A 13,868-nucleotide genomic window follows, 5' to 3' on the forward strand; every position below is an offset into this window, starting at 1 on the left:
ACACTGTAGTGAGGATGTAGCTTGCAGAGCACAGGCTTCCCTTGCTGTCAATAAAGCCAGGCCTGCAGGCCCACAGCTTCTGGAGATGCCTTTGTGGACACATGCTGGGATCTCCAGAAGCCAGCTCCTTAAATGGCTTCCTCTAGCCTCTCCTGGGTTCTGGGGCCATGCTGTGAGGCTTGAGCTGTCAGCACTTTATGCCCTGAGCCATCTCTCCAGGCCTAGGGGTGTTGTTTGTTTGTTTGTTTGTTTGTTTGTTTGTGGTGTGTGTGTGTGTGTGTGTGTGTGTGTATGATTGCAAACCTTGCTGCACTGTTGGAAGCTTGGTGACGCAATACCCCAAAGCAAGGTACCTCACAAGTAAAGTTATCCATGAGACAGTGGCAAAAAAGAAAGAAAGAAAGAAAGAAAGAAAGAAAGAAAGAAAGAAAGAAAGAAAGAAAGAAAGAAAGAAAGAAGAAAATAAAAATATAAGAAAATAAGAATATAAGAAAATAAGAAAAAAGAAAAAGAAAATCCCAGGTTTCCTGCACAAAAGTCTAGGTAAATAAATGAATTATGGTACAAAATCAGTACTTGAGTAAAACATGGGCCATCATCAGGCAGCCATGACACAGAACATGGAGAGGCAGACAGAACAATATGAAAAACGTCCCAAGAGATCTGATAGAAAAGCAGAGGTGTTTAAAGTAAGTGTATATGCGTATGATATCCTACAGCTTATGTGGGAAAGTTCTATTTACATAAAATTTTCTCTTTCCTTCCTTCCTTCCTTCCTTCCTTCCTTCCTTCCTTCCTTCCTTCTTTCTTCCTTCTTTCCTTTCTTTCTTTTTTTTCTTTCTTTCTTTCTTTTGTTGTTTTTCTTTTGGTTTTTTGTTTTGTTTTGTTTTCAAGGTTTCTCTGTGTAGCCCTGGCTGAACTGGAACTCACTCTGTAGACCAGGCTGGCCTCGAACTCAGAAATCTGCCTGCCTCTGCCTCCTAAGTGCTGGTAAAAGGCGTGTTCCACCACTGCCCCGCTACATAAATTTTTCTGAAAGGCTCTTGATGGTATTATAGTCACAGCATTCGGGGAAATGCTAATCACAGAGTCAGAAGAGATTTCTTGCCAGACTCTATGATAGTTTGGGTTTTTTTGTTTTTGTTTGTTTGTTTGTTTTAAACTACTTGGATGCCTTGTCTACTCAAAAACCTGTGTGGAAAGGTGTCAGGCTCGAGTGTCAGGGTAACAGCTGTAGGTTTTCAGCTTAAACTTGTCCTTTGTTGCAGGCATCAGTAATGTGTTTGTGTGGATTACTTAACTGGTTTCATTAGCACGCCCCAGGGCATGTTATCTTCCTTCCCCAGGTTTCTTCTCACCTTTTCCTAACACACTCTGCCACTTTACAGGAAACACAGCCGGCTTGATTCATTGGAGGCACCCCAGTTTTACTAACCCAAGATCCCTCCCCTAACTCCACAGCCTTCAGCAAGAACACTGACAGGGTGTCTGGTGGCTTTATGCCACTGGTTCTGATCCCTTCCACATTCCGTAAAGTAGTGGGAAAGCAAGTCAATACTGGTTTGAAGTAGAAGTCTCAAGTGCTGAGTATTATCAAAGCTACTTTTGTACCAACTAATGTCCCTACAAGTACAGAGGAAAAATTCCTCGCAAGCAAAGGTACACGTGACCATGTTAGAAAAACAAAAACAAAAAACAAGCACCATACCGTGCAATGGAGAATTACGTTTATAATTTCTCCATTTTATCCCTAAAACTATTGAGGAAACCTTTGTTCGATGTCGGAGTCATTCTCACCAGGGGCGGGGGATCCAGAACATGAAAATGTCAATGGACGGACAGCACATCCTGGTGAATGGAAAAGATGACAACACCCTTGTCTACCTCAGATGGAAGTAAGTATGGTGTACAGCGTGCAAAGTGACGTGATATGGTGTAAGGTGCTTTCAATTCAGAAGGCCAGTCTCTCTAGCAATAGACTGTCACGCACAGAGATCTGAGAGGAGGGCCCACACCATGCTTGCCGTAGGAGTCTAGGAGTCGTTCGGGAGGCAACAGGGTGGATAAGGATTCTGAGGAAGGAACATGGCAGGAGCCATCGTTTCTAAAGGAAGAATCTAGAAGGATCCAGTGAGAAGCAGCGATGGGTTAGACCGTCAGGTTCTGGGGCATGTAGGCTACTTGTTGTCTAGGACTTGACCCTGAGGCTGATAATGGCCAAGAAATAACACCCTGGGTGTGAGTGTGTCATGTGTGTGAGTGGCTGGGGTGTGGCCTCTGGATTAGTTGGCTGCAAGGGAAAGGGTGCTTCAGAGGGAATTATCCCTGGAGGTCGGCTCATCCCATGTCAATAACATGACATCAAAAGAGAGCTTGGACTTTAAATGCGGTCTCACGGAAGCCACAGATACTCAGCTCCCATTGGCAACCATAATTTTAAAGCATAGCCTTCCTTGGAAAACGCAGCGAACCATTCCATACCTTGGAGATTTCTGTATCCAACACTCTGGGGAGCTGCTTATTTCAAAGACTCACTTCAAGATGGCCTGACCTTGCCTATGACACAGATGAAAGCCTTGAGTAAAATAGAGACCTGTCTTAATACATAAGTCCTAACATGCCCTTCCAGTGAGGGGACAAACAGTGTCTCAGGCAGCAACAAACAAGTGCAGGAACTCTGTTTAAAAAGGAAAGACGCTTCCAGCCATCAGTAGTTACCTGAACTCCCACATGAAACGAAGTTGTGTTTGGAACCTTGCTTCAGGACTTTCGAGCCTTGCAACTGTAGGCATGCGATGATGCTTCTACCTCAACCCGTGTGGGTCATGACCCCTCTGGGGTCGCATATCAGATGTCCTACATAACATATTTACATTATGATTCATAACAGTAGCAAAATTACAGTCGTGAAGTAGCAACACAAATGATTTTATGGTTGGGGTCACCTCAATGTGAGGGACTGTATTAAAGGGTCATAGCATTTGGACAGCCGAGAAGTGCTGTTCTCAGCTCTCCCTCAAGTTTGGTGGACTTGGTAGAAACGCACATCAGGCTGCCATTTCCCCTGCCTACCTCAGCGGGTCTGCACTGTCCTGGCTTGCTTGTCTGCCGTCCCGGTAAGCGCCATGACCAGAAGAGAAGGCTTATTTCAGCTTTCAGGTTTGTAGTCCACCATTGAGGGAAACCAAGGCAGAAACTCAAGGGAGGAGCTTGAAGCTGCCGTGCCTCCCCTGGCTTGTGTGGAGCACAGGTCCACCATCGTTCACTGTGCGCCGGGCCGTCTTACGTCAGCAGTCAGGAGGATGCCCCAGAGACTTGCTCGCAGGCCTTAATGGAGGCAGTTCAACTGAGATCATGTATGTGACAAAGCCTGGTGCATTCTGGGAGCCTGGAGCAGTGGCTCTTTGGTGTGGCGGCCAAAGGCCATGCTGGGTGACGGGTACACGACAGGATAAGGAGGGACCACCGAAAAGGGGCAGGAACCCAGGCCTTAAAAGTCCATGAAGGCTCCTCTTCTGAGAAAGAGAGGCCCAGTAACTAAAGGGCACTGTGGAGAACTCCCCCCAGTCTTTGTGTAGTTACCTGGAAATAACACTGATGAATGCTCTCTCTCTCTCTCTCTCTCTCTCTCTCTCTCTCTCTCTCTCTCTCTCTCTCTCTCTCTCATTAGGCGGCTTGGAGCAAACATAGCAAGTGAGATCTTTGAGCACTGTCATCAGCTGGTACTCAATCTGTCCAAGACCATGGAAATAGAGAGTGAATACTTAGTGTCGCCAGGAGATTCCCAGAACGCACAAGAAGATGACGCAGCCGATTCCCAAGTAGCTAGCCCGCCTTCTCCCTCTCTATAAATAACATGCAAGTTTTCCCGTCCATAGTTTTTAAGCGCCTATGCAATGCTATTTTTTCTTACCCAGATGTCCAGTGATTTTTTTTCAACTAGAATATAAACTACATCCGATAGAAAACTAAGCTTTTCTCAAAATGATCACAAACATTATATCTCAAATTTCACTTAAATGATGGTATAAGATCCGGACTTGCTCGAAAACTTCTTTTTTAAAAAATCAATATTTGTAGAAATTTGGCGTGGGACTTCCTCCCAGGCCCATGTGCCCAGATATAAGACTCAGACTCAAAATATATTTACAAATACTCTGGCCACATAGCTAGGCTCGTCTTTGAATAGATATCATATCTGAAATGGACCCATTTATTGCTAATCTGATTTCTACCTTGTGGCTGGTTACCCGTGTTCAGGTACCATGCGTTCATATTGTCACAGCTTTCTGGGCGAATGAATCTTCCGCACTTGGCTCTATCCCCGAATTTTTTCTTCCTCCCAGGTGTCTTACGTCCTATTTCCTGCCTAAGCCATAGGCCATCAGATTCCTTATTGACAGGGCCACATCCACCTAGACCCAATATATTCTGTCTACAAATATTGGTGGCAGGTAGAAGCATTCTTTCTACCTTCATATAATATTCATGATTTAGGACGTGTCAGCCTAGAAAACAGGTCTTACTTGGCTGTTCAATGAATAACTTTTTAAAAATTAAATAAAATCACGTTGTTTGTTTTGGTTTTTTTTTTTTTTTTTACACTTTAAGTGCCAATTATGACTTGGTTGGTTTTTATTTGTTTTGTTTTTGTTTTTGAGAAAAGTCTCATTATATAGCCTTGGCTAACCTGGAACTTGCTTTTTGTAACATGCTGGCCTCAAACTCAGAGACTGGCCTGCCTCTGCCTATTACATGTTTATATATGGTTCCACCACAAAAGAAAAACCATTCATTGCGACAGAGTTGAAAGGGGTTCAGCAAATAATTACTGGGTGCCTACAAAGTGCTTGTCTAGGATACACACAACCGTGAAACCGTGAATGTGAGGAAATGTTTTGTTTTTTGGTGTTCCCTTCCGATGGTACTGCTGGAGGGAGGACAGAGAGATGGGACCATGAGCAAACAGACAAACCTGGTGATCAACCAGACATGCTGGTCATGAAATTAGAGAGGTCGACACAACAGCGTTGCCAGACCAGCCTCTCTGGTCGCTAAGATCAGACTTAAAAGACAATTGTCCCCCTAGGGAAGCAGACGGGTCAGCGAAGTCAGGATGGAGGAACAGGGAGCTCAGCATGCGGGTGTGGGGACCAGCAGAGGACCTGTGCAGGTGAAGTGAGCCGGGACACAGTAGGAGAGAAGCCCAGAGAGACAGCTTACAAACCAAGAGAAGAGTCTGGGTTTTTTGTGTACACATTAAGAGACGATCAAAGCAGAGGACTAACTGAACCAGGCTTTCGTTACAGCTCTGAAAGGAGCCCTTTGAGGAAAGTGTTTTCTGGAGGACATAGGGTGGGAACCAGGAGGTCCCTAGAGAGGTAGTGGCTGTGTGTGTGTGTGGCGGGGGTGGGGGTGGGGGGGGAGTGCTGCGGCAGAGACAGTGCTGGGTTCCGGGTCGGTATCAGAGACTGGACTAGGAGAATCCACCATTGGGTAGACATAGAGGGAAATGAAGAGAAACAGCTCAAGGTTGAACACCTGTGTAGAAGACAGTGCCCTGAGTAGGAATGGCATGGCACCGTCAACGAGCCAGCAGCTGTGATTAAAAAAAAAAAAAAAGACAGGATCTAAAGTCAGTTTTTGCTTGAGAAGTCTATACAGTGTCTGTGGAGCAATTCCACAAAACCCAGGCCCGGGGGGGGGGGCTGGGGGGGAGAGAGATGAACCTTGAGTTCTTAGAAGAGGCTAGCGCAGGGATACTGATGTGAGAGCCAAGGGTATGTGCATTGGATTGAAAGCCATGGCAATGCACGAACAGTGAGAAGCAGAAGAGGAGCAGGTGGGATGGGCCAAAGGGAGGGTCCAGGGGAGCAGAGGAGAGAGAGAGGGGTGGCCAGCAAGGCAGCAGCAGGACCATAGCACAGAGGTACCCAGGAGCGTCCCACCGCCGGACAGAGGATCTAGATGCAGGGGATGAGGGGAGCGTAGCAGTCAGCTGGCAGCAGTGTTCCTAGATAGTAGAGCATCTGGCTATGGTGTGAGACCCGGAGAAGAGGGAAACATGATGCAGAAGGAAATGAGGTGAGGGTTGTAAACAAAACAAGGCCCCAGGAGGAAGAAATCGTAAGCTCCAAAGAAGTAGAGAGGACTTTGATGGGCAGAAGCGCGTGGTCCACAGAGCAGGAAAGAGGCAGGGTGACTCGGCCCCAGTGGGAACTGTGTCGTCCTTTCCCCTCTGAGTGACTCTCTTGGTCCTTGCCAAGTAGCAGTCAGGTTTTAGCAACGTTGAAGTGATCTTACTTCGTTTAATGCCCTATTATTGGTCTTTAAAACATCTTGACGTCTGTGCTGGCAGAGATGGAAGGATTAAAGAATTTATCTAAGTAGGTAAAAGACTAACACCTGACAATATCTTTTTGTTTTAACTGGGACAAATGAAAGGACATGAAGTGAAGAGAGAGAGAAGGATTTGACAGTTTTTAAGAACTGCCTGTCTCTGTTTGATCTCTCTCAGATAAAGATGAGCTCTGACTCATCAGAAGAGGAGGCAGACATTGATCATAAGACGATTCCCTGGATCCAACAAAAAATGGAAGAGGTATTTACTATTATTATTATCAATATCACTATCATCGTCATCATCATCATCATCATCATCATTACTATTATTAATTCTGTTGAGACAGGCTTTCTTTGTGTAGCCCTGGTGGTCCTGGCACTTGTTCTGTAGACCAGACTGGCCTTGAACTCAGAGATCCATCTTCCTCTGCCTCCTGAGCACTGGAATTAAAAGTATGTGCCACCATACCTGGTCTACAAAGACTGTTTAGAAAGTGTGGGATGGGTGTGAACTGACACCTGTGATGTGTCAACTACATTCTGTTTATATGGAATCCCAGGGGAAGGTTAGCATGTTACATGAGACACTCCTTGGCAGCAAGTTGCAGTGTACAAGTGACTCTCCTAAAAGCAAATACACACTTAAGCCAGACCCAGCCTTTTTTGACTCAGTTCTACAAGCCTTAAGAACCTATACTTGGGCTGGAGAGATGGCTCAGTGGTTAAGAACACTGACTGCTCTTCTGAAGGTCCCGAGTTCAAATCTCAGCAACCACATGGTGGCTCACGACCATCCGTATTGAGATCTGATGCCCTCTTCTGGGGTGTCTGAAGACAGCTACAGTGTACTAATTTATAATAATGAATAAATCTTAAAAAACAAAAACAAAACAAAAGGAAGAAACTATACTTAATCTGAAACCCAGCAAAAGTATCAGGAAAGCCAAAGCCAAAAAGGACCCGAGAGACTGCATTTTTTGAGTTTTGAAGGATATTTGTCTTAAAGGGATAGGTTGGGAACAAAAGGGCTAAGAACATCATGAAGGAGCAGCAGGCTGGAGGTGATGTCTGGATCTAGTCTCACTCAAGCTAGGTTAGTTTTGGTTTATCAGTTACTCAGTATTTCGTTTTTCTCTACTTTTTTCTAACTTGTATGATTGGTCTCAGTTGTATGTTGTTTCAGCGGTCCCTAGCAAACACCCTTAGATTTAAGCAGAGTGTCATAGAGACACAATTTCGAGGTTGGTTTGATTTTTTTTTATTTTTTCTTGCATGTATATTCATGTTTTTTATATGCGTGTCAGCTCGTGTGTGTATATGTGCTTGCATGTGATGAAGGCTCAAGGTTGACAGAAGGAGTAACCCCCTTCACACTTCCATCTTAATCAACTAAGCAGACTCTCTCCATCAAACTCTGAGCTGATCGATATGGTCAGTGTTGCTAGCCAGCCTGCGCTGGGAATCTGCCCTCCCAAGCCGGGCAGGCTGCCGGTACCTATCTGGTGTAGCCTTTGTGCCTATCTAGCATTCGTGTGTGTTTCTCGAAATCCAAATTCTGCAGCTCACAAATGTGCGGCAAGCCTTTATTGGATGCGCCATGCCCTTCCCCCTGCTTCCCCCCCCCAAACCCTGTATATTTTATATTACAGACTTTGCAAGCATTCTACTTCCATTTTAAAGGAGTGCTACCTGTGCGTCGCTCTCTCGAAGTTCTCCCCATTTTTTCCCCACTGTCTTCCCTCTCCTTATTAAGTGAGGTATGTGTTCTCTTTCAGGCCATCAAAAAGGAGGTGAGGATTTTTTCCCCTAGAAGAAAGGAGATCAAAAGAGGAATTAAGGAGCTTGCTAAAATTGTAAGTACAGTGCTCACGCACACTGAAGCGCACTGGCCTGCTGTCAGAAATTACATTTCCACCTTATTTTGTATCACATAATGTGAGGACCTAACCTCCAGGGCTTTCTAGGGCATTCTAACGACTCAGCCTTTAGCTATATCACACTCTGATGTCAAACACACCATGGGTTTCCCCTTGACTTTCCCCAAGTACCCCATCTTAAATTGTATTTTAATACTTACTTTCATCAAAGTTGTACACTGACTTTTGTTGTTGTTGTTGTTGTTTCTGGTTCGAAGGCGGCCTCCGTCCTGCCTCACTACTCCATGGCTCTCAAACGCCTGGCATAATGGTTTTAACTTTTCTACCCTTTCTCCTAAACTCTACCATTACACTGATTTCTTAGTGTTTCCATTCCTGCACAAACATCAGGACCAAGAAGCAAGCTGGGGAGGAAAGGGTTTATTGAGCTTACACTTCCATGTTGCAGTTCATCACTAAAGGAAGTCAGGACTGGAACTCAAGCAGGTCAGGAAGCAGGAGCTGATGCAGAGGCCATGGAGGGATGTTCCTTACTGGCTTGCTCAGCCTGCTCTCTTATAGAACCCAAGACCACCAACCCAGGGATGGCACTACCCACAAGGGGCCCTCCCCTCTTGTTCACTAGTTGAGAAAATGCCCCACAGCTGGATCTCATGGAGGCACTTCCCCAACTGAAGCTCCTTTCTCAGTGATAACTCTAGTCTGTATCAAGTTGAGATAGGAAACCAGGCAGTGCAGCCAAGAAGTCCATCCTCAGTAACAGCTGAGAACTCCATCCTCAGAATGCAGCCACACAAAGTTCCAGAGCTCAGTCTCGTGCTGCGTTATGATTGTAGAATCATTTCTACAGCTCTGTTTTTCTAGGATTCAGTGACTCCCCCTTTGCATTTTTGAGCCTCTGTTATCTACTTAGACTCTCAGAGTATGGCAAAGTCAGGTATTTGAGGTCAGTTTGGGCTTTATAACCTTCCTCCTAGAGCTGTCTGCCCATCCTCCCTCCTGGAGCTGTCTGTCCATCCTCCCTCCTGGAGCTGTCCATCCTTCCTCCTGGAGCTGTCCGTTCTCCCTCCTGGAGCTGTCTGTCCTCCCTCCTGGAGCTGTCCATCCTCCCTCCTGGAGCTGTCTGTCCATCCTCTCTCTTGGAGTTGTCTGCCCATCCTCCCTCCTGGAGCTGTCTGTCCTCCCTCCTGGAGCTGTCTGTCCTCCCCCCTGGAGCTGTCCATCCTCCCTCCTGGAGCTGTCCATCCTTCCTCCTGGAGCTGTCCGTCCTCCCTCCTGGAGCTGTCCGTCCTCCCTCCTGGAGCTGTCTGTCCTCCCCCCTGGAGCTGTCCGTCCTCCCTCCTGGAGCTGACTGTCTATTCTTCAACTCCAACCTGGGCTTCTTCCTCTCCAGCTCAGGCCCATCGCTGCTCTCTTAAGGCCTCCTCTAGTTCATTCTCCTAGGGATAGTTCTTATCATTTGGTTGTGTTGCATAAAATTGATAGTTTATATACTTCTGCAAAAGCGTATGATTCAGGCCAACAAGAAGTTTCACTGGGTAAAGGTGCTTGCCACCACGCCTGATGACCTGCGTTTCCCAGGTCAGAACCACATGGTGGAAGGAGAGAACGGGCTCCCACAGCTGTCTTCCATGACCTCCATACGTGAGGTGTGGCATCCCTGCCACATACCTTCACACAAATACGTAAACAAAACATAATAGGTGTGTATTCAACAGCAACAGTTTTCTGTCTTATTTCATTTTCTTTTTAAAAATATACCTTTTAAATACAATATTCCAAAATTATGGCTTGATGCATTATCTCCCTTCATAGCTTTTGTATTTGTCTCTGATTTTAAAGGGCCTTGCAAAAGCTGGGCATGAAGTGCACGCCTAAAGTTCTGCCTACTCTAGAGGCAGAGGGGGTAGGAGAGCCTAACAGTTAGACTTGCCTGGGCAACTTAGTGAGATGCTGTCTAAAAAAACTGAAAGTCTTCCGAAGTCTCACATGCCCTTGTCTAATATTCTTTAATTGCTGTATAATTCACTCTTACGAATGATATAAAAGGCAAATCTTAGTTTTTCAAATACGTAGCCCATTTCCCACAACGTTCTTCTAACTTGAGCACACAGTCCTTTCTGAGTGAATTTGGAGTGCCTCTTCAAGTGCCGACCTGTTTCTGCATTCCCTGTCCTGAGGGTAGCCACTCACTGCTGTTCCCCTGTGTCAGCTCAAAGCTACTTTGTCATTACAGTTTCATGAGTGTTTTGACGCCTTGAGAGTAAATCTACCTTTCCACTTCTTCTTTCAAAACAAACATTTTGCAGACATTTACTCTGCTGTTTGAATTTTAAGATCCATTTGTGAGCCTTGGTTGCTTTTCTGTTGCTACGGGTAAAATACCCTGAGGAAACCCGCTTAAGGGAGGAGGGATTCGTTTGGGCTCATGGTACGCAGTGGGAAAGCTGCGGGTTACATCACATCTGCAGCCAGGAAAATAAGACCCATGAATGTTTCTTAGTTTCTCTATGATTTATGTCCACAATGAAAAGGGCTTAGTGACCTGAGTTTGATCCCCAGGACCCACCTGATGGAAGGAGAGAACGGATTCTAATTAGTACACAGATCTGGGGACCAGCTAGTTTACATTTTTTCTTTTCTTTCTGTCTTTCTGTCCTTCTGTCTGTCTGTCTTTCTTTCTTTCTTTGGCTCAGAAGCCCATTTTCAACAAGTTTTATCTGCCCGTTCAGGACCCAAACCTGGAGGATGGTGGCACCTACTCTCACTGCGAATCTTTCCACTTTAACCCCTGATCAACACAATTCTCTATAGGCATTTCCAGAAGAAAAAAAAATGTAGTAAATATTTAACCTCAAGCAGCGGTTTCTACCCCACTTTGGTCATTCAGTTCCCAGACAAAAGGCATAGAACCTTTATATTTATGATAAGCCCTTGAAGCACTTCAAACTAGGCAGGAATCTACCTTCTAAACTATTAATATCTACTTTCCTTTCAATAACCCTGAGTTATAACTTGCTATATTCCTTATGGGTTGCTCTTATTCAGAGTGGCCAGCCTCGTGGTTAATTCTCACAATCGTTTACCACATGGTGTTCTCTCTCTCTCTCTCTCTCTCTCTCTCTCTCTCTCTCTCTCTCTCTCTCTCTCTCTCTCCTCCTCCTCCTCCTCCTCATGGTCTCTCTTCAGACACCAAGCCCAGGAACCAAACCCTGCCTGCCTACTTCTCTTCTGCCCAGCTATAGGCTGTTGGCATCTTTATTCAACCAGTAGATTTAAATTAAGGAGCAAGATCATATAGCATCACTTGGTGTACAAAGTACTCTCTCATCCTTAGAGGCAACCAGACCTTGGAGGCCAGTATTTAGCTTTACAATACATAGCAACAGACCAAGCCTCAACACAAAAAAATCCCTGACCCGTTTGCCCAGAGACTTTCTAGGTGAATCTGTTCTGACACAGTGTTAAGTTATTCTTGGTTTTATCTTTAGATAAATGAATTTCTAAGTATTAATTTGTAAACTTCAATGACCACAAACAAGCCCATGATCCAGTTCTTTATCCCAGAGCGTGTTTAGAGAGACACAGCCCCCGTTTTATCGTTCAAGTCTTTGTCTGTCACCATCCTTTCTTATTTCAAAATTCAGATTGCCGTGATGATGGAGGAAAACGAAAAGGTGGACGTCATCGCAAAACTGGAGGAGCAGGAGTTTTGCCTGGACGCCGATGAGCTGGAAAGGCTTCACGATGAATGCGAGGAGGAGTTATCGAAGGTAAGCACACGCCCCACTGAAGCCCTAAGGAGGCGTGACAGAGGCGACCAAACAAGAAACAAACCCACGACAACGATGACACTGTGAAAGCCTCCCACGGTACTTCCCAAAGCTCTCCTCTTTGGAAGAAACACCAGCCCTAGCTTTAGTGCTCCTGAAGAGAATTACCAACCGCTAGCAGCATAAACCCAGCTAGCTATTAGCAAATTTGGGGGTAGAATATGAGTCCCTAGGAGGAGAAGTGGCACCTCCCAGTCAGGGGGTCTCAATGCTAAAAAGCCCAGGACTACAGTCAGCCTGAGCCACGGGAGTACCACAACAGAGAAGACATAAAGCCCAGTCCTGACTATCTGAACAGTGTCCTGGGCACCGAATCTAAGGGGGTTGATGGAAGAGTCTCAGGGCAGAGATGGAACTCCGCAGGCTCTGACAACTGGTATGCCAAGGACATGTCTGAGTCCTCCACTCAATGGATCAGAAGAGAAAGAAAAAGTAAATTGATCAGAAAGCAAAATAAATTAAAAGGACTGTGAAAAAGTTATTCTGCTTAGCTAGTTTGGGAATAATCCTGCCAACAAAGTGAAATGCAAGGAAGTTTCTGGAAAGGACCCTAAGGACTAAGGACTGTTGTGGGTCACTTTCATACCATACTTTCGGGCAAACTTTTTTTTCTCCCAAGACAGGGTTTCTCTGTATAGTCCTGGCTGTCTTGGAACTCACTCTGCAAGCCAGGCTGGCCTTAAACTCAGAAATCTACCTGCCTCTGCCTCCCAAGTGCTGGGATTAAAGGCGTGCGCCACCACTGCCTGGCCAGGGCAGACTCTTAAGTAGGGACACTTAATTGCGCATCTATTAAGGGATATCAGCAGATAAAGCCAAGGAAGTAACACATATGTTTATAAATTTTTGAAAAGTAAATAATCTGTTTCTCTAGATGAGTGTGTATTCTTTATTGTAAACATAAATAATAAAGGAATTAAGTAAAAATTTCCAGACCCAGCCCACAAATTAGCCCTTCAGTGTGTGTTGACAAGAATGAAGTTAGCATTGCACGAACTGCTACATCACCTAAAAGTACGCATTTCAGTCTTCTTTGAGGAAGAAGGAAGGCTTGGGGCTGGAGAGGCTTAAAAACAAAATAGAACTAACTGTAGCTGTCTGTATCAGCACTGAGGAGGCTGAGGCAGAACAACCCTGAAATTCAACCTAGCCTGCTTAGAGAGTCCAAGAGAGGGAAAGACCATCTCAAAAGGCAAGGTATCCTGAGGAGGGACACTTGAGGCTCTCCTTTAGCGTTGTGTGTGTGTGTGTGTGTGCGCGCGCGCGCGCGCGCATACACGCACACAGAGACAGAGACAGAGAGAGAACCCAGGAAGACATGGCTCTTGACTGGCCCCAAGTCTGTCTAGACCAGCCATCCTGTCCCCCTCACCCTGAGAGGTGGAACCCATCCACACAGCCCCTTTTAGGACATGGACTTGATCTGACCACCTTTACTGGCATTTGTATTAACCCAGCAGCCTTCAGGGCAGAGAATCTTAAGTTTCAACACAAGCCTTAGGGAGCATTGGCAAAATAGGGCCGTGTGACCCACAAGTCCATCACAGCGTAGGGCAGCTCAAAATGCAGGGGAATCCTGTGAAAGCGCTCCCACTCCATGGGTAGCCCTGGCTAATCAGGGGCCGACCATAGTGTTGTTTCCTTACGTGGTCCTATTTTTCACTTTTATCTTTTTTCCCTTTCTCCAAGATAAGAAAGGATGTGGAGATGCACAACCTAGCCAAGAGCTACTTAACTGAGCTCATCAAGGAGGAGTGCTGGAACTCCATGGCTGTGAAGGGCCGGGCTCTAAAGGTAAGGGACACACAGCCCCGGG

At 45.7% G+C, this 13,868-nt stretch overlaps 1 protein-coding gene across 1 annotated transcript in view; it reads left to right on the forward strand.

Moving 5' to 3' along the window:
* Cfap43 (cilia and flagella associated protein 43) overlaps positions 1 to 13,868 on the forward strand; it is an 89,025-nt gene that overhangs the window by 43,517 nt on the left and 31,640 nt on the right. Inside the window, exons 16-21 of the mRNA XM_052183964.1 lie at positions 1,765 to 1,895; positions 3,671 to 3,821; positions 6,518 to 6,601; positions 8,118 to 8,195; positions 11,867 to 11,992; positions 13,742 to 13,846. Of these exons, the coding sequence (XP_052039924.1) occupies positions 1,765 to 1,895; positions 3,671 to 3,821; positions 6,518 to 6,601; positions 8,118 to 8,195; positions 11,867 to 11,992; positions 13,742 to 13,846 (675 nt within the window). The remainder of the gene's footprint in view (positions 1 to 1,764; positions 1,896 to 3,670; positions 3,822 to 6,517; positions 6,602 to 8,117; positions 8,196 to 11,866; positions 11,993 to 13,741; positions 13,847 to 13,868) is intronic.

The sequence above is a fragment of the Apodemus sylvaticus genome, chromosome 1, assembly GCF_947179515.1.
Source record: "Apodemus sylvaticus chromosome 1, mApoSyl1.1, whole genome shotgun sequence".
Classification (NCBI taxonomy): Eukaryota; Metazoa; Chordata; class Mammalia; order Rodentia; family Muridae; genus Apodemus; species Apodemus sylvaticus.